At 35.7% G+C, this 27,036-nt stretch overlaps 1 protein-coding gene across 2 annotated transcripts in view; it reads left to right on the top strand.

Moving 5' to 3' along the window:
- Nucleotides 1–537: 537 nt before the first annotated feature.
- Nucleotides 538–27,036, top strand: part of MYEF2 (myelin expression factor 2) — a 38,647-nt gene continuing 12,148 nt past the window's right edge. The window contains exons 1-16 of one of the 2 annotated variants that reach the window (XM_072808307.1): nucleotides 539–784; nucleotides 6,627–6,835; nucleotides 8,072–8,124; nucleotides 9,347–9,354; nucleotides 9,455–9,548; nucleotides 13,054–13,245; nucleotides 14,000–14,153; nucleotides 14,890–14,939; nucleotides 15,060–15,123; nucleotides 19,919–20,020; nucleotides 21,494–21,544; nucleotides 21,838–21,906; nucleotides 22,148–22,246; nucleotides 22,542–22,604; nucleotides 24,304–24,512; nucleotides 24,592–24,643. In XM_072808307.1, coding sequence (XP_072664408.1) covers nucleotides 600–784; nucleotides 6,627–6,835; nucleotides 8,072–8,124; nucleotides 9,347–9,354; nucleotides 9,455–9,548; nucleotides 13,054–13,245; nucleotides 14,000–14,153; nucleotides 14,890–14,939; nucleotides 15,060–15,123; nucleotides 19,919–20,020; nucleotides 21,494–21,544; nucleotides 21,838–21,906; nucleotides 22,148–22,246; nucleotides 22,542–22,604; nucleotides 24,304–24,512; nucleotides 24,592–24,643 — 1,654 coding nt within the window. In that variant the 5' untranslated portion in view covers nucleotides 539–599. Of the gene's footprint in view, nucleotides 785–6,626; nucleotides 6,836–8,071; nucleotides 8,125–9,346; nucleotides 9,355–9,454; nucleotides 9,549–13,053; nucleotides 13,246–13,999; nucleotides 14,154–14,889; nucleotides 14,940–15,059; nucleotides 15,124–19,918; nucleotides 20,021–21,493; nucleotides 21,545–21,837; nucleotides 21,907–22,147; nucleotides 22,247–22,541; nucleotides 22,605–24,303; nucleotides 24,513–24,591; nucleotides 24,644–27,036 lie in introns of both variants that reach the window. The other variant, XM_072808308.1, reaches the window with a different exon arrangement.

Raw genomic sequence — 27,036 nt, 5'->3', positions numbered from 1 at the left:
ATTTATTTGCATTATTCAAAGGATTTCTAAGGGGGGGGGGAGGGGTGTGTGTCTGAAGATTTGCAGAGGTCTTTAAAGATGCAAAGTGGTATGTGCATTTGCAGAGGTCTTTAAAGATGCAAAGTGGTATGTGCTTCTTTAAACTGCTCCGTCCCAGGAATGGATCGAATAGTGTGGGTTTCGGAGCTCAAGGGATTTCTAGCCCTGGGGCCGACTTCTGTACGCGGAGACCCCAGTGGGCGTCCAGCGGCGGGCGGGCTGGTGGGCAGAGCTGGGCCCCATCGGGGGCTTCCGGGCACGTCAGGCCGCCCCCGGGCTCGCGCAGGGCGGGCTGCAGCCCCGACGTCCCCGGCCCGCCGCCCCCCCCCCCGCCCCCTCCCCTCCCCCTCCACGCCCACCCCCCGCGCCCGGCTCACACCCTCGCCTAGTCTCCCGGCTCCGGCCGGTTCTCGCGAGATCCGGGCCGCTGAGCGCTCGGGGCCTTTTCAAATCGGGATCCGTTACCGCTTTCCCGGCCGCCGCCATTGCAGCGCTCGGAGCCCCTCCGCGCAGGCGGCCGAGGCGGAGGCGGGGGCGGAGGCGGAGGCAGCGACGGCGGGATGGCGGACGCCGACAAGCCCGAGGTGCTCGGGGCCGCCGGCGACGACAGCCCGCATCAGCAGCCCGCGGAGCAGCCGGGCGAGCCGCGGCGAGACCCGCACCCGCACCCGCACCCGCCGGAGCCGGAGAAGCAGCCTCCGCAGCACGGCGGCAGCGGCAGCAGCAGCTCCAATGGCGTTAAAATGTACTGTCTTTTCCTCCGGGCACCGGGGCGAGGTGGGGGGGCGGGGAGTCGGCCTGGGACGGGGGGCGGGGCGGGGCGGGGCGGGGGGTCAGGGCCGGCCTGGGGCCTGGTCGCCGCGGGCGTGGGCGTGGGCGCGGGCGTGGGCGGCGGGCGGCGGGCGCGCAGGTGCGAGTCGGGCCTCCCCCTCCCGCCGCGCGCGGGGCGCCGCGTCCTTCCCGGGGGAGAGCCTTGGAGCCGGGCTCCGCGGCCGCCGCCGTCCGCGGGAAGATGGTCCCCCTTTTAAAGCCCAGCCCCGTAGCTGGTGTTCATCGCTAGGGAGTAACTAGGGATGACATCATCGGGCATTTCCTCCCAACCACGGGGAACGCGTTTCAAAGGAACGGCTCCCCCTCCCCCTCCCCCTCCCCCTCCCCCCGCCCCCCATCTCCCGGCCTCATCCCGAGCTTCGTGAGTTCGGTGTTTGCTGCTGCTGCTGCTGTTTCCAAAGTATATGATCTCATTTTCCGAACGGATTATGTATGCCAAGGGGGGAGTTTAATAATGCGCGGTTAGCCTGAATCCATTGTGTCATTCTTGCATTGGTTAAGAGGTGATTCCGAAAGGAAAATGTGCGTTGGTGCCTTGACCCCCACCGCTCCCGCCCCCGCAGGTGTGTGTAAGTCAGCTATACAGGTCATCATTATTTTTTTTAAAGAACTCGTTGTGTGATGGTTTTGTTCTTGATTTTGGTAAAATGGTAAACTTAAGATTTTTTTTGTTGTTGTTGTTTAAAAATCGAAGAAAGCCCGCTGCTTTTAAGATTGCCCCTGTCACCAATGCTTATAAAGGATTTGGTTGCGTCGAATCCATAATTTCTAGTTTATAAGAAAACACGCTCCCCCATTGTTCTTGTCGTACAGGTGCTGTGAATCAGGCATTCTTTTGCAGGTGCCCAGCTCTTTAAACTTGGAAAGTCTGTTACTACTTTAGCCAAAAAAAAAAAAAACAAAAAACAAAAACAAAAAAAACCAACAACAACAAAAAAAACATCCTTTTCCTTCTCTTCAGTTGTGCCTCAGAGAGCGGTGAACATACACGGTCACCCTAAAATAGGAAAGAAAAGTGTTTTTTTTTTTGTGTGTGTGTGTGTGTGTGTAAAATGTTTGAAGCAGGAGGGTAAGACCTGAACTAGTTGGTGTAGGGGTTGAGGGCAGATGAGGTAGCTCTCGCAGCTCACTTTGAACCCTCTTGTTTTCAGTTGGGTTTGAATAGGATAGATTGCATCTTCCAGGCAGAATAGAGGTGCAGGTAGAAGAGATTCGACCTCCGTGGGATTTGTTCCTAGGTGCAAAGTGGTGCACCTCAGGAACTGAGCAGCTGGAAAGCGAGCACTTTGTACCATGCCTGCCAAAATGTGGGCTCTCTGGGATTCGGCATCATAAATTTGAATAGAAAGCATTGGAATGATAAAATACGTGCTTTTTGTTTACATCAGACATGGACTTGCCACCCTATTCTCCCGAACAAGAAGTACAGCCTTGAATTACAGAGAGAAGCCCTACTATACTTGGGTGTGATTACTATAATAGTGTCAGTACAGATAAAGCTGGCATCTAAACCTCCCAGATCTGAAAGTCTCTAATCCCTTTGAAAGTCTCATTGTGGTTTAGCTGGACAGGAGAGGAGAGATTTTTTTCCTACGATTCTTTCCTACGAAAAGAATCTCTCACTTCTAATTGAAGAAGGGGGGTGGGGGGGAATATAAAGTGAAGTTAAGAAATGTTACTAGTAAGTACAAATGAAGATGCTTTTCATGTTACTTATAATTCATCTCTCACTCTTTTTTCCCAAAAGTTGAGTAAAGATGCAAATTTATTCCCAAGGGTTTCTTGTACTGTCAGTTCCATGAGAACCATATAGTGGTCCAGCATGGGTCGCTCATGCTGAATCACTGGGGACATTTACCTGCATCAACCTAACAACCTTTATTTGACCCTATGAACCAACTGGAGTAGTTAACAATCCAACACATAACTTTTGATTTGATTACCTTACATTTTTAAGGATAAGAATTCACAGTATGTGAATGTAAAATATGTATTGCTTAACATTGAGCAGGGTGCCACCTACCAAGATTAAAATGACTTTTCTGAGGTTAATCCATAGTCATTGAGGATGGAGACCACTATGTCTTATTCATCTTTGTATCCCCAAGGCCTTATACTTAAAAAGGTCCAGTAAATTTATGTAAGAAGTGCAGACGTGAACTTCTATCATCATGACACACACAGAGGATTTCGTGGGCATGTTCACATCTTTTGAGAAGTTAAAGATGTCTTCCTAGGTTTAGTCTTTTTGTTTATGCCAAAGTGGTATGCCAGTTCTCCTTAAGTGAAAGAGGGGGAAAAATAGCAGTATTGTTACAACTCTTCATTATTTCTGTGTAATTAAGTAACACTGTATTTGAAGATTGAGAGTTACATTAGGGTATAAAATATTGCGTAAGATCCTAAGCATTTAGCGTGAAGCAAAGTGAGGTGGAGTAATATTTTTTATATTAGGAATAAAGAATGGAACTGCGCATAATTTTAGATCTTATACTAAAGCACTCTTTTAAAATCGTATTAGGGACCCCTGGGTGGCGCAGCGGTTTGGCGCCTGCCTTTGGCCCAGGGCGAGATCTTGGAGACCCAGGATCGAATCCCACGTCGGGCTCCCGGTGCATGGAGCCTGCTTCTCCCTCTGCCTGTGTCTCTGCCTCTCTCTGACTATCATAAATAAATTAAAAAAAAAAAAAACAAAAAACTGTGTTTCATTATTTGGTGTTGAATATTGACTTTTCAGAAATTTATTATTTGGGTAGGCATAATTCCATCCTAAGAGTAGATAACATTTTTGTGACTTAAAATAGTCACAGTCTTTATTTCAAGGGCATTAGGGAGGAGGGTTTGTTTGAATGAATGGTTCGGGCATTATTACAAGGAATTCTGGATATAGTGCCAATATTTAATACTATGTAGCATCATTTCTCTAAGTTTTCGCATGTACCTGAATTATTCCATAGTGTATTTATGATGTAAAAAGAGTTTAGGAATTGAATAATTAAAGCTTATTTTCTTAATAATCAGATCATAATATCTCTAGCCACTAAACTGATCTACTTTCCATAGATAATTTATGCATTCTAGATGAACAGTGTAGCAGTTATCTTTATTTAATATGTCGCTAATTGGGGAAAACTTGAAGAAATTGCTCTCTGGCCATCATTGAAATAAATATTTTAGAGAGGGTATCCTACCCTATATAATATCATTGCTTTCTAATGGAATTATCAGATTGTTGTAAGCAAACAAACATTCATATAAGAATAGAAGAACATAGTATTTCAGAAATTTGCACAGTTTTCATAATTGGTTTCAACCAGGAAGAAAATAGGGAAGAGAAGACATATTGAGCTAGAGACTATATAGATGTCTATTTACCTGAACAGAGACTTAGTGATTTTAAAAACATTAATTCTGTCTACTATGTAAATGAGTTCCTTGGGGGACGAAAAAGAAGAGTTCTTGTATCTACTTAAAAACCAGAGAAAAGGCCTTTGTACCTTTTGGCTGCTTCCTTCCATTTTCAGAAGTAGCACACTGTTCAGACAGGTAGGTACTTGCTGGAGTTGGACAGTTGTGAAGACCACTTCTAGATTTTGCCATTTCTGATGAGGGAAGTTGTTTGACAGTGAAGGTGCACCTGTCAAGGTCTGAAAAGGTGGCAAAGGAAATTTGACCCTAATGTCTCTTCCTTGATTTTAGCAGTTTTTCTGGCAGACAGCAACACCATCTGTGCCCTGATGAGAATGGGTTCTTAATTGACTGTTCATTCAGTCAAAAATTTGTATTTATTGAGTGACATGTGCAGTCACAGTGCTAGATGCTACTCATACCAATGCAGATAGTTTTTGTTCTTACAGAGTTTTATGTAGTATATTTACGGCTGTGTTGTTATCTGCTCAGAAAAGTAGTGCCTAGGAAGTTCAGTGTATCCTGGAACAGATGACCACAATAAAAAGTGTGTGTGGACCCCTACAGTGTATAGATTCCCACAATTGCTTGGCCTAGAAGATAATTTTTTTTATTTATTTTATTTTTTAAATTTATTTATTCAGAGAGAGAGAGAGACTGAGAGGCAGAGACACAGGCAGAGGGAGAAGCGGGCTCCATGCAGGGAGCCCGACGCGGGACTCGATCCTGGGTCTCCAGGATCAGACCCCAGGCTGCAGGCCGCGCTAAACTGCTGCGCCACCGGGGGTGCCCTAGAAGATAAATTAGAGCCTGGATTGTGAAGCTTGTTTCTTTGTTGGCATAATCTAGGAAGCTTTAAGAGATTTGGAATTCTGAATGTCATTCCCAGAGATTTTTATTAATACATGTTTGTGGAAAATTATATTATTTATTTTTTATATTTTTAGAGATGAGGAGAGAGAGCAGGGGCTGAGGAGTCATGGAGGTACAGAGGAAGAGGGAGAGAATTCTAAGCAGGCTCCATGCCCAGTGTGGAGCCGGACCCTGGGCTTTGAGATCATGACCTGAGCTGAAATTGAATGGGATGCTTAACAGGCTGAGCCACCCGGGCATTCCATGGAATTTAAATTGAAGTTTTAATTAAATAGTTTTAGATTCACTAGAATAATTAATAATTTAAAGGAAGCCTATTGTTATTCTGTTAAAAAAAAGATTCCTTTTGAAAAGTAAATTGCATTTTAAAAATCTATATCCAGATTTTTATCTATAGGATTTACTTTAAGTGTATACTTACACATGGTTGGTGGGTAACGTCATATAGTTATATTGTGATTGCAGTCTTATGATTTAAATAGTTTTCCAGTTAGAGTCTCATTAAAAAGTAGATTTATAAAATTCTGATTTGTGCTGCCTTCAAGTACTACTACCCATCTCCTCTCCATACTACCTTCTATGTAATAACTTCCAGTAAAAATTATATGATTCTGTGAAGTACCCTATCCCAGTTTATAGATTAATATACAGAAAATATTGAGTATGAAAATATTAGAATACTTCACAAGTAATTATCGTGATCAAAATTGAGAATAGAAAAAATTTACAAGAGTCATATGGGAGTGTATGCATATATAGACACATCAATATAGCTATGTATTTTAGTTATGTTTTTAAGCAAGGAGGAGAAAAGTTTTGTGAAATTGTTAAGCTTGAGGAGATAAACTTTTTTCAGGGTATCCTTTGCAAAGTAAAGTATAGGGTTCTGATTGAAGTTCAGAAAGTTAATGCTTCCTTTTTTAAAGATTTTATTTATTTATTCATGAGAGACAGAGAGAGAGAGAGAGAGGCAGAGACAAGGCAGAGGGAAAAGCAGGCTCCATGCAGGAACCCTACATGGGACTCAATCCCAGGTCTCCAGGATCAGGCCCTGGGCTGAAGGCAGCGCTAAACCGCTGAGCCACCCGGGCTGCCCGAGTTAATGCTTCTTTAAAGAAGGCAGATATATATACTATAGGAATAAAATCACTCGTTTTCCCCTCTTGTTAGGTTCTTTTAATATTTATTAAATAGTATGATGGGAGAAGCTGGGAGACTGGATGCTGCACCTATTTAATATGGAAAGAGAAGGATTGTTAAATGAGAAGTTTGGTAAGATGCCCAAATCCTTGCTTTGAAATGGCACTGGGTAATTTCAAAGCAAGCAAGCTGACTCTCCAGCAGCTTTGCTAAGGTCTAACTTAACGGAGAGTTTTGTGAAGTGAAGTGATAAGTATAAAATATTTATGTAATGTAGGCTTCTATTATTAGAAACATGACTGAGGTTTTCTTCTTGTTTTGTTTTTAATTCATAGGGAGAATGATGAATCAGTCAAAGAAGATAAATCTGAATTAAAAGAAAAATCTTCAGGAAATAAGAAGGCCAATAGATTTCATCCTTATTCAAAAGACAAAAATTCGGGCACTGGGGAAAAGAAGGGTCCAAATCGAAACAGAGTTTTCATTAGCAACATCCCATATGACATGAAATGGCAAGCCATTAAAGATCTAATGAGAGAAAAAGGTAACCATCCCTGATAAACCCACTGTTGGGTAATCTTCATGTAGAAGGGGGAGGGAACTAAGCAAACGTGGTTTTTATTCCCCTGAGCCACATAGACTCAAAAAATTGATTTTGTTTATTTCTTGACGCTCGAATTAATCTTTTCCTCTTCTTTCACTTGACACAATTTCATTGCAAAGTCATATGGATAAATGAAGTTATTTTTTTTCCCATTTTAGTGGTATAGTGTGAGCCAGCATATGCATGCCACCAAGAACTTTGTTAAAGAGATTGCTTTGTCTAGTTGAAGTTTTTATAGATTTTTAAAGGACTATTGCACTAGTTAAGTAATACATTTAGCGTGTTAAAGTATGAATAATAAGGTCTGATTATTTTTTTCCAAAAGCTGTTTTGTTATTTTCTTGGTGGAGTCTGGAATCTGGCTGTGGAGTTCATTTTGTTTGCATTGTCATGAATGCCATGATGCTGTCTCTGCAGTTCTATATTAAAATTGCGTTACTGCTGTTGCAGTTTTGTTTTTAGAATAACCTGAAAACCTTCATTTTATATACATGGTTGGTTTTGGGGAAAAATAATTTTAATATTTGATCTTGTAAAAGTTAGTTTTGTTATCTCTTGAAAAATTGAGTTTCAACTGTCCTGCAAACTATGTACTTGGCTTTGAGGCTGATCTCTTCTAATAAATAAAAAACAATTTGCATTGGTGTATCTGTTGTAAGGTGACAACTATTTGATTGGTTTTATTTATTGACTTTATTTAGAAAGTGTGTGGCTTGCTGTGAAGCATGACTTGTAAATTTAGTTTACTGATGGCAAACATGATTGAAGACATTCAGGTAGAAAGTCACCTTAAAACAGCTGTTGTGTGTAGGCGACCAAAGTTATTTGAAAAGTGTTAATGTTGATGTTTTTAATATGACAGGCTAAGGGACCATTTGTTATGTATATGTGTATTTGTTCACCAACTATATCATGCTGGCCAAAATATGATCTGTAGCATGAATTAGGTTAATATGGTTGTTAGCTTTTTTTTTTTTAGAGAAAGTGGATGATGTACATTTTAGAAAATTAGTTAAATTTACATAGCCATTGATAGGAGGTATGTTGGTCTGGTTTTGATTGTTGGTGAATAATAGGTGCTTTTCTGTAGAGTTGTGCACAGGTGTGCAGTAAAGCAAGATACTGGTGTTTAAATGTATTGTTTCTTGGTATCTTCCTTTTGTATGTCTTATGTAGTTGGTGAGGTTACATACGTGGAGCTCTTTAAGGATGCGGAAGGAAAATCAAGGGTAAGTGCTGTGGGCAATAATCTGCTTGAGGTTTAAAAGTTCCTCAGCAGTTTACTTTTTTGTATAATATTTGTACCAGTTTTTGGAAACTTAAGTTTCATTTTGCTTTACTTTATTATGCAAGATTTGAGGCTTTACACTAGCAAGTCTGACACTTATCCAAACCAAACTAGCTGCCTGGAAGGGATGGGTTTCATAAAGGGCATTCACTTTTCTAATGCTCTAAGGTAATGCTTCTTCTTAACCAACAGATTTAATATAGGATTTTTTTTTGTTGTGTTTTGATGTCTTCAAGGATATTTTAAAAGTTACTGAATTGATAATATTCCCTAAGAGTTCTATGAGAAGCCCATAGCTTAAAGGTGTTAATTCAGAATGTATGTTTGAAACTTTACATTGAAGAACTTAATTTGGTAGCCTGCAAGACTACATAAGAGGCAGTGCTCTGACCAATTGGTATGAATGACATTGATGATTAAATTGACATGGAAGAAATTGGTTGATAGTAGATTTTGATTTTTAGCAACAAGAAAGCAACATTCTGAAGAATACAGTGGAAAACTTTAAACAGTGTTTAATTATATTGGAAGAACCAGTTGGGTGCATGAGAAAAGCTTTGTCACTACATTCAAATGGCACTTCAAACAGTAATAATGACATGATTATTTTTAAAATGATTCTATAAGTTTGTTTCTTTAGCATAGGTTGTTTTTTTACATATTTAAACTGGATGCTATTAAATTGTGTGCAGCCAGTTTTGTCTAATAGAGAACTGAGTTAAAAAGATTATTTCCTATATTGATTTAATAAAACTGAAAGATATACATTAAAAACAATTTGTGCATCATACATCCTTTGGAAATATTCCTAACGACATGAGAATAGGTGTATTGAAACCTTCAGTTATTTCCTTGAGTTACTTTTGACTGAATTTGTGCGATGATGTTACTTTGTCTTAACTTAAAGAAGAGTCCTCTAAAAGTAAATATTTGCTCCAAGCTTTTTAAATGCTAGATTTTACTCTCTTACATAGATGGATTTAAACATTGACAGGAAATTTGTGGTCACTTGCCTGTTGTGTTCTGGAAGTGTAAAAAGACAAAATGTAATTGTGTTATTGGTTGCTTTTAATGACTTAAATATTAGAATCTGCCATTAACTTCATCTACTGATCTAAAACTTTTTTTCTTTTGCATATATTGACAAATCTACCTGGATATAGGGTTGTGGGTAAGAATTTTTTTTAAAGTATCAAGTCAAATTTAAACTTCTGATTGGGAAAAAGAAAACTTAGTATATAAACATTTCCTATAATTTTTTCCCCATTAAGTGTGGTTGAATTCAAAGATGAAGAATTTGTAAAGAAAGCACTAGAAACTATGAACAAATATGATCTTAGTGGAAGACCCCTGAATATTAAAGAGGTAAGATTTCTTATATTTGGAATAATTTAAACTTTGAATATAAGGGCATGTTTTCTTTGGATTTTCATCTTTGGGGATATATTTCTCTTACTGCAACTTTTTTCTTTTTTTTCTTTCTTTCTTTCTTTCTTTTTTTTTTTTTTTTTTAGCATAGATGCTTACGAAAGCATTATATAATTGATGAAAGTTTTGCTTGTACATGCTTTCCTATTTGCCGTTAAGCAGTTTTCCTATGTATTTGATTTGTCGCAAGTTGTTAGAAGTACAGACACATGATTAAAAAAAAAATTCAGACATTTAATGATGGCAAACCTTAGGTGTGACTTTATTCGGTATAGACATTTTCAGTTTTTAGATTGTGTGGCTTAATTTGATAAATACAATAGATATTCTTGTAGTTTATGATAAAAAGTTGCTTAATCAAATACCTTATGGATTTGAATAAAATTGATAGTCACTTTTAATGAAAATTACTCTGAAACTGTGCCAGATTAAAATTAAAAACAAAACAAAACAACAACTTGTGAATCTATTAGTGAAATTGTAACTGGAACTTGAAAACCCCTAAAGTGGAGATAACTCCCTTTGTATGGAACAATAGCAGTATAAATCTGTTGAAAAAAGAATGGTCAGAAGATAACATGAGCAACTATTTACACTTAAGTGTAATTGACCTTGGTAATGATTAGTTTGAGTAGCAGTCATTTTCATGTCTTCCTTTAGTTTGTATTGGTACTCTTATCTGAATAGTTTAATCACAGACCGGTTATGTATATGTTTTTGCTAAATTCTATATTACGAATAATTGAGAATGTACTTAGGACCCTGAAGAGTCTCTACCAGCAAGCTTGCAAGTCATTGGTAGTAGAGCATTACTGTTGGTCACAGTTTAATTTGGTATAGAAGTGATTTGAATCCCAGCTCTATCAGTTTCTGTGACTAGGCATATTACTTATTCTCTAAACCTCGGTGAGTATAATAGTACTACTGATAGTACTCACCTAATAGGGTTTTTATGAAGATTAAATGAGATAACTTGGCAAAGAATTCAGGCTCTGGTATCAGATAATCTGTGACTTAGGGCAAATTACTTACCTTTACTTACTTAACAAGTTGCCTAACTAATTACTCTCTATTTCTTTGTTTCCTTATCACCAAAATAGGAATAATATTAGAAGCTATCTGATAGTTTTATAAGGACTCAGAGAGTTAATACACGTAAAGTATTTGATAAATGTTAACTACTATGATTGTGATGTTATTATATAAAACATTTAGCACAGTGCTCAAAGTAGTATATAAAACTACATAATAAATATTAGCTGTATTAATAGTTGATTGTTGTTATTCCTGCCCCAGGTGGGAATGTTACTGGTTGTTGGTCTCTTGATCCTGAGTATGAGGTGATAATAGCTTAAAATTAAAGGCCATGCCACCAGGAAATAGAAGTATCCCAAATCTTTTTATTGGAGTAAGCTCCTGAATTCTTCTAATTCTGTTTGAGTCTGGGGGTTTGTTCTTCTTTTCTTTTTTTCTTTTTTTTTCCCTTTCTTTTCCTTTCCTTTCCTTCTGTTCCCTTCCCCCTTCCCTCTTCTCCCTTCCCCCTTCTCCCTTCCCTTCTTAAATATTTTGACTGGGAAGTGGAGAATTACAGAAAGTTTAGACTGTTGTCGTCTGTGCCAGCCATTTATGTGGTAGTTTTTATGCTACAAGCTGAGCCCATGTTATTTGTGTTATTTTAAGTTTTAGCACATCGTATATCCTCAGTAATATTTCAGAGACCCTAGTATAGAGTTATGTGATCCAAAATGATGTAGGTTACTTCCCATTTTAAGCTTTTTTAAGAGAGAAGTAACCGAATTTGGACTAAATGGAGAGGTACTCTTTATTCAGTTAACTTTTTTGGATTAATATCATAAAAGTTCCTGTCCTAGGAATATCTAATTTACAAATGGGTGGCTGAGCTCGGGTAAAACTACCAGTGAGAAAATACTAAGGAAAAATGTATTTCCAATATGCCTTACCAGATATTAGAATTGCATTTTTTCATTATCTGAAATGGAGGTTAGTAGCAGTTACAAGCTTATAGCAGGTAGTGACTACAAGGCTGTCATCTAAGGGGAAAAGAGGAATAAAAACCATGTTATGTTATGGTAATTTGCTTTATATAAATTGTATTTTATATATGTTTTATATGTATATGTATGTATATATTTTTGTGTGCACACATTTATATACATGTCAAATATAAAAAGACAAATCAAAACCTAGCAATATGCTTTATTGTTACGATATTAAGGACAAGCAACTTATCTTAATAGTTTATGATACATCTCTCCTACCCATCTTCCCCTCCCCATAGGTAACAACCACAATCCTAAAATTTGCATTTGTACAAGTTTTTGAAACTTTAGTTAGACCCAAAGTATTATTTATTAACTTAAAATTTTTATAGCATTTTTCAAAACATTTATTTCTTTACGTCTGTATTTATTTTTATTTCTTCATGGTGAAGACATACTTTGAAGCTGGTGTACCTTTATTCTTGCATTTACTTTTTCACCTTCTGTTTTCCCAGCCTTCCCAGAGAATTTCTGAAGGTCATCCAACTTTCTTTTTATTAGTATTCCCAGACTGAGACTAGTGGAGTTGAATTGATGGTTGTTAACGTTTGTCATTATCATTTAGTATTGCAGATGATAGTCTTATTAATGTTTATGTGTTTTTTTGTTTGTTTTTTGCATTCCACCTAGTGAGATGAGTTGAGTGACAGGGGATGAGCTTAAACTCGCTTTTTTAGTTTTGTTTAAAGGTAAAATATTTCTCTTAGTTAATGAACTTTTTAAAAAGCCGTGTTTAGTATCATTTTTCCTTTTGACACTTAGCCTTTCTTTATCACCCCCCAGCCCCCTTCATCTCAGGTCATAATCCATTGTCAGATCATAATCATTGTTGAGGAAGGAAAAAGGTTGGAAAATGGATAATATTTTGTTCAGGAATGAAGCTTAGACGTTATAATAGTTTCCCTTTACCCCAGTATTTCTGGGTTTTATAACAGTCTGTTCCACTGTTAAAAAGCTTTGACTTAATCCGGTTTGGCATTGCCTTGGGCATCCAGTGGTGAGAATTCACCATTACTGGCATTTTGGAAAGAAAACAGTCAACAGTAAGTATTTTGTTCCTCTTTGAGTTATGTATATTTATGTGTATGTGTCATATATTTGAACACTAGTATGAGGGCAAAATTAAACTAATTTCAAGTTCTTAAGTGACTTTAGTGATTGGAAAGAGGTATTTAATTGACATCCCTGGAGACTGAAATCTTTTGTCTGTCCACAGGTTTTTATGGGACTGAATTCTCTGGATAAGAAAAAAAGCTCACTCTTCAAGAGGGTCAATAATTTGAGCCAGTTGGGATAGCTACTGTAGAATTTGAAGTTGTTATTTTAATGATACAGATTTACTGATGTATCTAGTGGTATTTAACATTCAATGTGTGTTATAGGATCCTGATGGAGAAAATGCTCGTAGGGCATTGCAACGAACAGGAGGATCATTTCCAGGAGGACATGTACCCGATATGGGATCGGGGTTGATGAATTTACCACCTTCCATTCTCAATAATCCAAACATTCCTCCTGAGGTTATCAGTAATTTGCAGGCTGGTAGACTTGGTTCCACAATTTTTGTTGCTAATGTAAGTTTAAGCTTTAGTCTAAAATTTTGTCATTCAGATATTTAGTTCTAATCATGAGATTATTAAATTAGATGAATGGTTTGTATGTAGGTTTATAGAACATTTTGCTTATTTTTGACTGAAGTAAACGAAACGGTAATTACTGTAAACTTGAATCCAATTTAAGTCTCTTTCTCTCTCTCTCTCTCTCTCTGTGTGTGTGTGTGTGTGTGTATATATATATATATATATAAGGTTAGGGTGTAAATATGTAAATATGAGTAGGATTCTTTAGAAGAGAACTGTGGAATTTATAAATACCTAAGCAGTTCTTGAAAATGTTTACTTGCATTATATGTGATTTTTGTTCATATTGGGAAATGGATTTCTTTCTTTAGCTTTGTTATTTGATATTTGTGAATGTGCGCATTGTAGTTGGTCTGTCGTTTGTTCTAAGCTTTTGAAAGTGGTATCAATAATACTTTCCAAAATCTGAATTTTTTCTCAGTAAAAATAGATGTGCAAGTTTCAAATGTATAAAACAGGATTGGGCAGTTGAGAGACTATTTTGGGAAAAAAATTAAAGATAAGGAACAATGTGGATGTAGCTTAATTGATTTTTAAACAACTTAAGATGTTTTTATTTGAATATTATCGATGTACTAACAAGAAGTATAGTTCTTCATAGTTTTGAGAGTTCAGAAAAGATTTGTTTGTATTATAAATGGGGAGAAGGGTTTATTAGGTATGTAACTTTATATAATTTTATGTTAAGCTTGACTTCAAAGTTGGTTGGAAGAAGCTAAAGGAGGTGTTCAGCATAGCTGGAACTGTAAAGCGGGCAGATATTAAAGAAGACAAAGATGGCAAGAGCAGAGGAATGGGCACAGTCACTTTTGAACAAGCAATTGAAGCAGTTCAAGCAATTTGTATCCTGATTTACACTTTAGCCTTATTTAATAAGGTTGAAGAAGCTTGATACCATTTTGTGGGGTCATGAAATTTAAGGTTGCCTGGCTTAGAAATGTATATTAGACTTTAGTCTCCAGCACATAAAACCTTTACTATGTCCAAGTACTAAAGTCACTCTTAAAACTTGAATTAGCTATTTTGTATAAGCCTGGTATGAACTTTTTTCTACTTTCTCTTCCTACCCCAACTAATCGTATGTATATCTGCTTGTTGACAGTTAATGTAATCCATAGTACATTAATGCATACATTGCTTGAAATGAAGCCTTGTTAATTTTCTTTTATCAGTGGCTAAAATAAAAGGTTGAATTTTACTTATAAAACTGTAAAGCAAAGATTTCAAGATTTTTTTTTTAATATTTTTATTTATTTATGATAGTCACACAAAGAGGGGGGGGAGCAGAGACATAGGCAGAGGGAGAAGCAGGCTCCATGCACCGGGAGCCTGACGTGGGATTCGATCCCAGGTCTCCAGGATCGTGCCCTGGGCTAAAGGCAGGCGCTAAACCGCTGCGCCACCCAGGGATCCCATCAAGATTTTTCTCTGAACATTTGGAAGAGACTAATACAAATAAATACAATAGCAAAGATTTTGATTAAAATTTTAGAGGTAGTCTGACTCTAAGATTATTAAAAATGTCTGTTCAAGTATAATTTTATAGTCTTAATAGACTTTCCTTGACTGAACCAACAGCTATGTTCAATGGGCAGTTTTTGTTTGATAGACCTATGCATGTGAAAATGGTGAGTTTCTATATATCACTTCGACCCTCCAATCTCTTCAACTTCATTTATCGCTCTCCTCTGCATTACAGATCCTTTTAGTTCTGTATTAACCGTATAATAAACTTTTTTTGCAATTAGGATGACAAGTCTGTCCCTCATGAAGACTACCGTTCACATGATAGTAAAACACCACAGCTACCACGTAAGTAAAAGTTATTATTAGAAACAGTGCACACCATTTCTTTTCTATTTTATTATATGCTAAGCAAAACTCCATTTTTGTGCCTGTATCACAAATTTCTGACAGTTCAGGGTTAGTTTGGAGTTAATGAGGTAGATTGTCATGATTGATGAGGAAGACTGAGAAGATATTTTTCTTTTGGTGGTTTTTATGGATTATAACAGCAAGACATACTAAAAAAAAATTGGTAAGTCCATATACATGAAGGGAATAAGGAGTCCTTTTAATTTTGCCACAAGTAACCTCCATTATAACATTTTTGTGTATTTTTTATCGCTTTCCTTATATCTGTGTGTTTAACATTAATAAGCAGTATCCCATATTGAAATTCCAAGTGTTTTTATTGGGTGTATAATAGTCTGTTGTTTAGGTGCTCCAGAATTATTTCACTGTTAATGTTAGGTATATTTTTTAACTTTTTTTCTTTAATTATCAATAGTGATTCATATCTTTGTATACAGATATTTGGTATGATTTTGGTTATTTCCTTCAAGTTGATATACAGGTTCTCAGGCATGCTTATTGATCAGTATTATCTAATTGTTTTCTAAATGATTAAAGAACAGTACCTAACAATTTTGTCTCAATGCTCCATCTGCAAAATGAGGATGAAAATAGCACCTGTATCATGGAGTTGGCATGAGTGTTGCATGAGTTAATACATATAAAGCACTTAGAACAGTTCTGATATAATATATAAACACTTGAAAATACTAGTTCTTGTTCATACCATTTTATTGTACTGTCTCTGGTTTTTATTAAAAAAATTATTTTAAAATATTTTAAATATAGACAAATAAAATTACTCCTGTAGCTATTACAGGCCATAATTGTTTTAGATGAGTTTTCTTTAAAATAAAATTTTACAGATAAAGTTGAGACTCCCCCTCTCTCCTGACTACCAAATACCATACCAAAAGGAAGCAACCTATGAATATAGTGTTTATCATTTAGGTTTTAGTGATTTGGCTACGCATTGATACATCCATAAACACTATATGAAATTGTTTTGTTGGATATAAAATTTGGGGTGAGTGACATCATATTGTATATATTATTCTACAATTTGTGTTTTTGGTTTAATATTTTCAAGTCTGCGACCATACCACCCTGAACGCGCCCGATCTCGTCTAATATTTTCAAGATGCATTTACATTTATGTATTTTTTAGGTTATTCTGTATATTCTGTTTTTTAGGTTATTCTGTTTTCTTGGGGAGTTGGGAAGTACTTATTCTTTTTTTGTTAGAATAATCTCTTCTCTCAGTGTTCAACAAAAATTACTTAGAATGCTGTCTGGCCTTTTTGTATAATTTAGGGGAAGATTTGAACTAATGATTGTATTTCCTATTGCCTCTTGAGTCAATTTTGGTAATTGCAGTTTTTCTAAGATTTTTACCATTTTTGTTCATTTTCAGGTTTATTGGCATTAAATAGTCTCTTAAATTTCTACTACATCTTTGGTTTTTCCCTCTGATAAATTCAAAAAGTTTACAATTTCTCTTTGGTCTGGTCGGTTTTGCTTAGATTTTTCAGTTTTATTAGTGCTTTCAAACAAATAAATTTAATTTTTGTATCTTAATTTCTGCTCTTTGCTTTAGTACTTTCTTCTGTTTCTTTCGGTTTAGTCTCTTGTTTTGTCCAAATTCCTTAAGTTGAATGTTTACTTGACTAATTTTGCAGCCTCTCTTCTTTAGTAAAAGTAGATATAACTATTAAATTTAGCTGTTGTGCACAGGTTTTGCTATGGAGTATTTTTATTGTGATTTATTTTTTGTTAAGTTACTATTATGATTTCTTCTTAAGCTATGCATTTTTGAGTTTCTAAATGTATAGAGCTTTTTCTTACTAATTTTTTAATTTAACAGTGTAGCCAGAGGAGATATGATTGTGATTCTTGGAATTAATTTGAACTTTGCATTGTGGCCTAATATATGGTGCTGTTTAATATATATTCCAGGTGTGCTTGGTGAGTGCAGTGTTCTACATCTGTCCATTAAATCAAGTTTGTTAATCATTTATAATTTTTCATATCTCTACTAATAATCATGTCTGCTGTGCTGTCAGTAAGTGAGAGATGTACATGGTATAATTTCCCACTAGAATGTTGGATTTGTCTTATTTTTTGTTTTTACTTTAAATATTTTGAAACTAACTTAGGTACATCCAAGTTTATTTTTATTTTTTTTTTATTTTTTTTTTTTTTTAAATTTTTATTTATTTATGATAGTCACACACACAGAGGGAGAGAGAGAGGCAGAGACATAGGCAGAGGGAGAAGCAGGCTCCATGTACCGGGAGCCCGACATGGGATTCGATCCCAGGTCTCCAGGATCGCGCCCTGGGCCAAAGGCAGGCGCTAAACCTCTGCGCCACCCAGGGATCCCTACATCCAAGTTTAAAACTGATATATTTTCCTAATGAATCAAAATTTTATCATTATAATTTTATCTTTATTAACTAGGTCTTTTGTCTATTATTAATATAGATAGAACAGCTTTGTTTTGTTTATTCACGTTTATTGGTTTATTTAGATTAATTCCATTTTCTTATTTTGTGTTCTGTTTTTCTGCTTCTTACAAATATTTTTCTCCTATCTTGCTTTCTCATTTAGTGGTTATCCTGTATTTTTAGTATAGCTATATATCTGAAGTTAATGTAATTATTCTTTTATTCAATAACAGAGTGACCTTTGAATGTTTTAGTTCTGATCACTTTCCTACTGAATTATATGCTGTTATTGTTCATTGTCTTAGTTTTGTATTGCTTTCTTTTTTTTTTTTTTTGTATTGCTTTCTTTTCAGTCCCACAAAGTAAGCATTACCACTTTTAAAAAAATCTTACCTTTCTTTGCTTTCACAGACTTTGGCACTAGTGTTCCCCTCCCCTCCCCCGCCGAAGGTTATATTTTAAAAGCTCTTTCAATGAGGATCTGTTGTTGGTAAATTGTCTCAACTTTGGATAGTCTATGTCTTCAAAGATAATTTTACTGGTTTGTAGTTTAAGATAATTATTTTGTATCAACACTTTGAAAATATTCCAGTCTTCTGGCTTCCATTTGTTGCTTTATTAAGTCACTATCAGTTGAAATGTCCTTTCTTTATAGATAGTCTTTATTCTTCTTATGGTTGATTTTTTAAGACATTTATCTTTGGTATGCAGTTTTCTACAGTGTGGGTATGAATTTTTATTGGGCTTTCACGATATTGGAATGCAGGTTTTTTTTTTTAAGTAAATTCTGGAAAATTCTCAGCTTATGTGTCTTTGCAAATTGCCCTTTTTCTCTTTATAGGGCAGTCTTTTCCTTCCTCAATCAAATTTACCTTATCACTTAAGATGTCATCTTTCAAGATCCTATCTGGCTTTCTGCAGGGGCTTCTGGTTTACTTTTTGACTATTAAGTACACTTCTATTTATTTAGATTAAAAAATATCCTCTGTTATATTCAGACTTCTATATCTGTTTTTTGATATTTATGTTTTTTATATATTCTTCTCTATTGACAAATAGTATGAATTCATAGATTTTGACGGAATCCGTTTGTTGTCTAGTTAATCCTTAATGTCCTTAATTTTCCCTTCTTCTCTTCTCTTGCTCATATTATTGTAACTTGTCAAGTGGGGGCTTTCTCATTTCCTATGCTGCTGATTCTCTTACTTTTGGTAAAAGCATGATTTCCCAGATTTGGGAAGATTTTTGTTTTTTTGTTTTTTTTTTTTTGGTCCCAGAGACATGAGATTGGCCTAGTTTCAAGGAGTCCTAGTTCCTTTTAGTGAAGAATGATATAAGAGATGAAAATATGAGTTTTAGGTGTAGACCTAGGCATTGCTGATGGTCAAATATGCATTTTCAGTTAGACCAATTTTAGGAACTGAGCAAAAAAAAGGATATTTCTTTTACCAGATCACAATCTTCCCAATTTAACGCAATGTGCTTCCGTACTTTATCTTTTAAAATATATATATGGTTTTCTCAGCCCCTGTCACCCAATTGCTACATTGACTAGCAAGAACTTTAAAGCCAGACTCAGATTTAGTAGAATAAAATAATTTCCATTCAAATGTCAAGTCTTTAAGGTCATCAGATTAACTTCTTAAAGTCTATTTTCAACAAATTTAATTAGTTTATTTTAAGAGAGGTAGTAAAAGGAATACTGGATTTAGAGATAGAAAACTTAAATTCTAGTCCTAGCTTAATCACATAGCTAAGTGGTGTCATACAAGTAAGTGACTTAAGGTCTCAGAGATTTCCTCCTGTATGGAAAAGAGATGTAAAAATACTTTAAGATGCCATATAAAATGTAAGTAAATATCTCATGGACAAAACCAGGTAATGTAATATTTGTTTTATCCAATATTATGTTTTCATTGTTGTTGATCTTTTAGTTTGATTTAAAGTATCTTAAAAGTAATTCTTCTACTTTAAGTGGTTCTACAAATTTGAGCAGGGTTCTCATTTTCAGATATGTATACCATTTATAAGGTATATAATATTATTTAAAATCCTGTTGGTATTTTTTTGGTCCTTCTCAATATGCCTTGAAACTAGGATATAAGTAAGATAAGCCTGCTTCATTAATAAATGGTATTATAGTGAGGCTTCAGTGTGCTGTGTTTTGATGAAAGCAAGAGCCAGGACTCTTATTTGCAAATTTGCATAATTTTGGAAATAATCCTACAGGCATCTAGCTTTACAAAATTTATTTTGCCAGTTAGTTAATTATATATGGGTTAGTAATAGTCTTACTTATGTTTTAGGTGGTCTTGGAGGCATTGGAATGGGACTTGGTCCAGGTGGACAGCCCATTAGTGCCAGCCAGTTGAACATAGGTGGTGTTATGGGAAATTTAGGTCCAAGTGGTGAGTATTCTCACTTATTTCTTTTTTAGTGGTACATTTGCCAGATGACAACGCTTACATTTACTAGTTTGTAATAATATTCAAAAGACTATTTTACAGTTAAGCATTTTGGATGTCATTCAATCTGAATAAAGAATGAAACCTTGAGAGCAGAGAACATGAAAGAGGGTGAGCAAAGGTCAGGCAGGTTCCTCTGAGGCCAGTTGTATTGTAGCTAGCTTTTTAGCACTTGGGATTTTAAAGTGTCTTTAAGGCAGAGGGAGAATGTTTAAACATAGTGTCTTGTGTGTCATGGATATACGGTATTTGTGGAATGACTGGAATGCTACCCTGTCAGAAGCAGGTTAAATTTTTATATGTAGATGGGAAAGTAGCTTTTCAAAGAGCTGTTTGTCTCTTTACTTGGACTAATATACAGTTTATCTTTGAAGATCAGTTTTTAAACATTGTGGTTTCAGAACCCTTTTACTCTCTTAAAATTTGTTGAGGATCCCAAAGTGCTTTTGTTTATGTGGTTATGTTTGTCAGTATTTGCCGTATTAGAAATTAAACCCTAGAAATTTAAAAATACTTGCATATTTATTTAAGATAACAATAATAATATCATGTTAATATAAATACAATTTTTAAGAAAATGAGTTGTATTTTATAATACAAAGAAATTAGTGAAAAGAGTGGCATTGTTTTTACCTTTTTGTACATCTCTTTAATGTTTGGTTTAATGTAAGACAGCCAGACTGTTATATCTGTTTCTGCATTTAGCTTGTTACAATATTGTACATCATGTAGTTCCTGGAAAATCATACCTTATATTCATGACAAAATGAAAGTAAAACAGTCAAATAATATCTTAATGTTACGTGATGAATGAAATAGTTTTGACTTATTGGACCCCAGACCCTACTTAGAGAGCTGCATCTTAATTGATGGACTAATCAATGCTATCAGATTCCTGTTTTTGCTGAGATGCTATAGCTAAACTTTTAAATTATAAGGATAGTTTAGGTGATCATTTTGACCCAAACAGAAACTTTGTCCCTTACTCTTAAGCCCTCCGACCTCCTAAACACATGCTATTTTTATTTTTAGTTTTTACTACCCCTTTAGCTGGCATGTAAGGAGTCCTTTCTGATTTGATCTCTAAATCTGCTGTGGTGATATTTGTGTGTATGTGTGTTAAAAAAAAGTGAACAATGACCTAGTATTAAATATTCTGTACTTGAATGTGAGTGTGACCAGTGAATTTTGTTTTCTCATTCAATAAATATTCATATAGGCCTTTATGAAGACTAATGATTAAATAGCTGATGTGGCATAGCACTTTAAAGCATGCCACCTGTCCCCATCCCCCACTGCTTCTCTAGCATTCCATCATGACTAGACCAGTGGTACCTTTTGCTGTATTGCGTTATGTCATTCTTTAGTCATAAAAATAAGATTGACTGAACGTACATACTGTGTATTTTATTTGAGGTATGGGAATGGATGGTCCAGGTTTTGGAGGAATGAATAGAATTGGAGGAGGTATGTATAAGCGTTTGTTTTTTTATGTACCCATCACCATTTTTAGTAAATTAGAAGCTGTGTTGAGAAATCCAAGGAAAAAAGTCATGGTTTATTGTTGGCACACATCTAAAGACCACTGGCAGGTACTGAGCCTGGTACATACTTAGGGGATATGGAAATTGATGTGTTGAGAAGCCCCTGGACAAAGTAGGGTGGATGAAGAGCTTACTGGTGAGACTTAATCTTTACCAAATGTAGCTTTCAACTGTATAACTGACAGGTAAATCTCAAAATTAATCTTTATTCCATAGGAATTGGGTTTGGTGGTCTGGAAGCAATGAATAGCATGGGAGGATTTGGAGGAGTTGGCCGAATGGGAGGTAGGTGAATGTAGGAATGTGTACTGTAGATGTCTTTAAAGGGCATATGGGCATAGGGAATAGGGACAGGAATGATGGGACTGGGGATAGTATATGCCGAATGAGGTAAGTTGGTGAATCACAGACTTTTGTTTTTGTGACTTTTGCTGTCTCTTCAGTTTAGTTTCAAAATATTCCTAAGTGGAATACCATGTAACTGATGTACTTGAAAAAGAGTTAATTTGTTGCATAATCTTTTCAGAGCTGTACCGTGGTGCGATGACTAGTAGCATGGAGAGAGATTTTGGACGTGGTGATATTGGAATAAATCGAGGCTTTGGAGATTCCTTTGGTAGACTTGGTAGGGCTGGCTGCATATTTTTCCTTTTCTTTCTGCAGGTCATATTTTTCAAAGTCTGTTTCCTTTTTTTGTGAACAATTGGAAATTTATAATGTTTCACATAATTTATAACTTGATGAAAAAACACTTTAGGAATTTTAATGTACTCTCTTTTTCCAGTATATTATGTATTTGACTCCTATTTCTAGACGACTTATATTTTTTGGTTACTGTACATCTGAGAGCATAGTACCGTGGAATTTTAAAATATGATTATTCAAATTAATTAGTATATTATCTTTCCATCCTTGTTTAGGCAGTGCAATGATTGCAGGAAGAATAGGAGCTTCTAACATGGGTCCAGTAGGATCTGGAATAAGTAGGTTTAAATTTTACTAGAATTTATTCAGTAATATTTGAGTGCTTGCAAAAGACTTTGCAAGAGTAGTTATTGTAGTATAGTAATACTTTGTTTTTATGTGTTAATGTCTTGTCATAATTTAGAGAAATTTTGATAGTTGTTGAGCTTTTCTGTTTGATCACTGTTTGAAATTTCTAAACCAACTTGGAATTTTACTTCTTTGACATTTATAAACTAACGCCAGAGTATGTGTTAACTGTCAGGTAATCCAAGAAGCTCCATTCCAACTAAGGAATCTGGGGATTTCTCTGATCATGTCAGGAGCAACTTTTGCTTTAGCACCAACTTTGTTTCCTTGCCTGTTGTCTACAATTGCTGTTGGTGACTAGCTTATTTCATCTGTAAACCACTTGTGTCTTTTGGTAGATGAACGTGAATCACCCCAGTTATAACCACCTGTAGAGAGCTCCTGAGGTTGAGGGCTGAGGTTGAAAGAGATGCTTCTTTCTTTTTCTCTTAAGAACCTTTCCTGTGACAGAATCAAGAGTAGTTGCAACATTGGGGAATGCCCATTTCTTCCATGTGTTTCTGCTACCACATTTGAGGCCTTATATTAATTCTTAAAGACATGGCTCAGTTTTTGATCTCTGTTGCTTATTAAGCCATGTGTCTTTGAGCTCTCCATACTCTACTGACTTCCTTTAATTGAAATCTCGCAAATAGGAAATAGAACCTACTTGGACTTTTCTAAAATCCTGTCAGCTAAAGATATTTACTTGCATTGTACCTTGCTTCTCATTCCCTTTCATCATTTTCTCAGCCGTGAGGTAATTTTCCCATTAATCTTAACTTCCCTACTTTCTCTTTTCACCTCAGGGTTTATACTTCTGTTTCCCTAACTTTATATTTGTTGTTCATAGAAAGTCGATTTAAAGGTGATGTTAATTTTTATAATTTCTGTGTGTGGGGATATTAGTACAAGAAAAAAGGATAAGTTTTGAGAATGAATAGGATTGGAATTAATTAAAGGGGACTTAGTGCATAAGAATGAATTGGGTATGAGCTGTGAATTAAATTTCAAGCTCTGGCCAAAGGGGTGTGATTCCATTTTTTTGCTATCTCCTTAAGTTCTATATAATATTGAGATTAAAAGTTAGGTTTTTCTGTGGTCATTGAGAAGCTAAATTACATGTGAAATGGAAGATACTGAGGTAAAAAGAATATTATGTAAGAGAGTATGATGAGACTAACAGTTAATGTGTTGGAGTTATAATAATTTGAATTCACTTCATATATCTTTGTTCTAGCATTTATTAAACCTGGTTTTATTAGATAAAAATGATAGAAACTAGTGTAACATTAATGGATCAAATAATTGGTAGGGAATTTATATCCTATGTATTTTATGATCAGAATTTAATTTATAGAAGTATATATGATGTATTCATGTAGTGGCTAGAATGAACAGATTTGGTTAGTGATTAACAGTCAACTAAATGTATATCAAATTCTGCTTCTTGGAAGATAGTTCTATTGTGTATATGAAAATAATTTTATGTTTATTATCTACTTATAGAAATGAATTAATTTTTCTCTTCTTTCTCAAAAATGATTCCTCCTCCTCCTCCTCTTCTTTCTCCTTATTCTTCTGTTTTTTTTTTTTTTTTTAAAAAACACCCAAATTCCCAAATCCTCCCCTTCCCTTCCTGAACTCTAGGTGGTGGCATGGGTGGCATGAACAGTGTGACTGGAGGAATGGGGATGGGACTGGACCGGATGAGCTCCAGCTTTGATAGAATGGGACCAGGTATAGGAGCTATACTGGAAAGGAGCATCGATATGGAGCGAGGATTCCTATCTGGTCCAATGGGAAGCGGAATAAGAGACAGAATAGGCTCCAAAGGCAACCAGATATTTGTCAGAAATGTAAGCAACTAAATGTAAAGGATGCTTAAAATTATTTTTTTCTTTGTATATCTGTTACTAATACATTTTTTCATTCTAGCTGCCTTTTGACTTGACTTGGCAGAAACTAAAAGAGAAATTCAGTCAGTGTGGTAAGTATGCTAATGACTGCAGACATGTTAATATTGATTATGGAGGAAAAATTGATTTTAGACTTTTTAAACACTGTTTAAAAACAGACCTTACCTGTCCAGATGTTTTTTCCTGGATAGTATGACAGGTCTAATTCCACTTCAAATCAATTATTCTGCTAACCTCTGACATTAGTGCAAATTTACTACTAAATAACAAGATTCAGAATAGAGCCTGCCTGCCATTGTCTTCTGTGGATAAAGAAAACGCTTGTTTTATTACCTTATTTTTAAAAGTTAATATATCATCATTGCTTGTATTTAAAAATATTTTTTTTTCTGTGGGAAATAATAATGAAGGGTATATTTATTTCCTTGTTTGTAATGTAGTGCAGTGCATTGTCAACATGATCCCAAAATGCTGGCCTCCAAATGATGTGGAGTTAATAGATGAGACCCATTCTGCACACTTTGTTGCCTATACGACACAGGAAACTTAGCTGATAGCATAGAGTCCACTGGCTGGAATTCCTTAGACAGGTACATTCTGGTGGCCCTTCTAGCCCTTTTATAAACTATTCTTGGCTGTGGTGATACTGTCTGTACAACCTTACTGTGTTCATTAGGCCTGTAGAAGATTAGGTGGTTTTATTACTTTGAAAGAGGCCCTTTTTCTTAATGATGAGAGAATTAGTGTGATCAAAGTGATCATGTAGCTGTCATCTGCTGTGTTCTCAGAGTACTTTATACCCAACTTTGTGGTAATAATCTGCTCACATGTTTTCTTCCCTGCTAGATGGAGGCTCTTAATGCAAGAACTGTCATCTTTTTATTCTAACATTTTTCATTGCCTTGGTACATATAGTAAGACTTTATTAGATGTTTAGAGTGAGTTAAGCATTCTGAGTAGATCTTCATTCGTTTATTCAGTTATTTATTGAATAAATCTACAAATTTTTTGTGAGTCTGTCTAGGATGTTCCTTTGACTCCTTTTGTTGATAGTCTTTTTTTTTTTTTGTATTTCATTTGCATTTTATTTAAAGAAGAGAAACAACATTTTTTTATTTTTTTATTGTAAAAAAGTTGTTGAAAATGGGTTAACTGTTAAATAGGTACCACTAAGAGAAAGCAGGATTGTAACATTGTTTTGCAGTGTTGGTAAAATTTGTATGAGTAGGAATATCAGAATTGGTAAGCACATCTGGCTACGAATCACATAGACTGGAGAGGAATGAACATATTAGGGCCTTAGTAAAATAGGTCAAATGAGGAGCAGTGGCAGCAGGTATAGATGATCTCTGTTATAGTTTCAGTAAAAAAAAAAAATCTCCAAATGAAATATGTGAGATTATTTTGATCAGTAGAACTGAGACAAATAAAATGGGGAAACAATGACACTAATGAAAATGTGACCAATATTGAGTTGACTTTATCATTTGTAGGCATATCTCTTTTTTGAGGTCAGACATGAACAAGGCTTGCAGCAAACTTCAAGTCTTTTGGTGGGCTTATTAGTGGAGTGGCATTGTTTTGATAGAAGGACATGAGAAATTCAAAAACATTTTCTGAAAGAAAAAAGATAGTATCCAAATACACATTTAAAAAATGTGTACAGCGTTTTAGCTGATAAAATGGTTATTATTCTTTGTTATTTTAGCGTTCTTCCTATGTCCTTTATTTGATCAGTCAATAGTATGAGAGTAATGATTTTTGTTTTTCTTCTCAATTCTGTTGTAAAAGCTTCTGACTTTTAGGTTTATATTAAAGTAATACCATATTTAAATAATTCCCTACAATCTTCCTGTTTTTAACCTTGCTACAATGATTGGAAGGAAAATAAGTTACGGTAACATAGAATTAAGTGTCTAGCTATTGACATCTATGGAAATTATCTGGCTTGTATGAACTAAATGATCCTTCTTTCTGCCACATCTCTTTATTTTTAAATCTTAGAAAGTTTATTCTTTGTTAGTATGTGAAGCTGCTGCAAGTCAGTAATGACCTCTTTCGCAGTAAAAGGCAGGTTTTTGATGATTTTTTTTTTCCCCCCCTTGAGCCCAAAGTGAGTAAGTATATACTTTAGTTGCTGCTTGGTAAGAGTCTAGTGGTACTCCAGACTTCTTCCCTGGACAATATCTGCCTATAAATGGCCGATTAACAACCCCCTGGTTGTTAAGTATCTATATAGATCTTCCTCGACTTAGGATGGCGTTACACTTAACCTACTGAGCATCATAACCTCACCTAGCCCACCCTAAGAATGCTCAGAATACTTAACATTAGCCTACAATTGGGCGAAATCCTCTAACACAAAGCTTATTTTATAATAAGGTGTTGAATATCCCACGTAATTGATTAAATATCGAAAGTGAGACATTGAATGGTTGTGTGGGTACAGAATGGTTATAAGGAC

The sequence above is a fragment of the Canis lupus genome, chromosome 32, assembly GCF_048164855.1.
Source record: "Canis lupus baileyi chromosome 32, mCanLup2.hap1, whole genome shotgun sequence".
In the NCBI taxonomy this organism is placed as follows: Eukaryota; Metazoa; Chordata; class Mammalia; order Carnivora; family Canidae; genus Canis; species Canis lupus.
The sequence above is the reverse complement of the archived record's forward strand: the minus strand, read 5'-3'. Positions and strand labels throughout refer to the sequence as shown.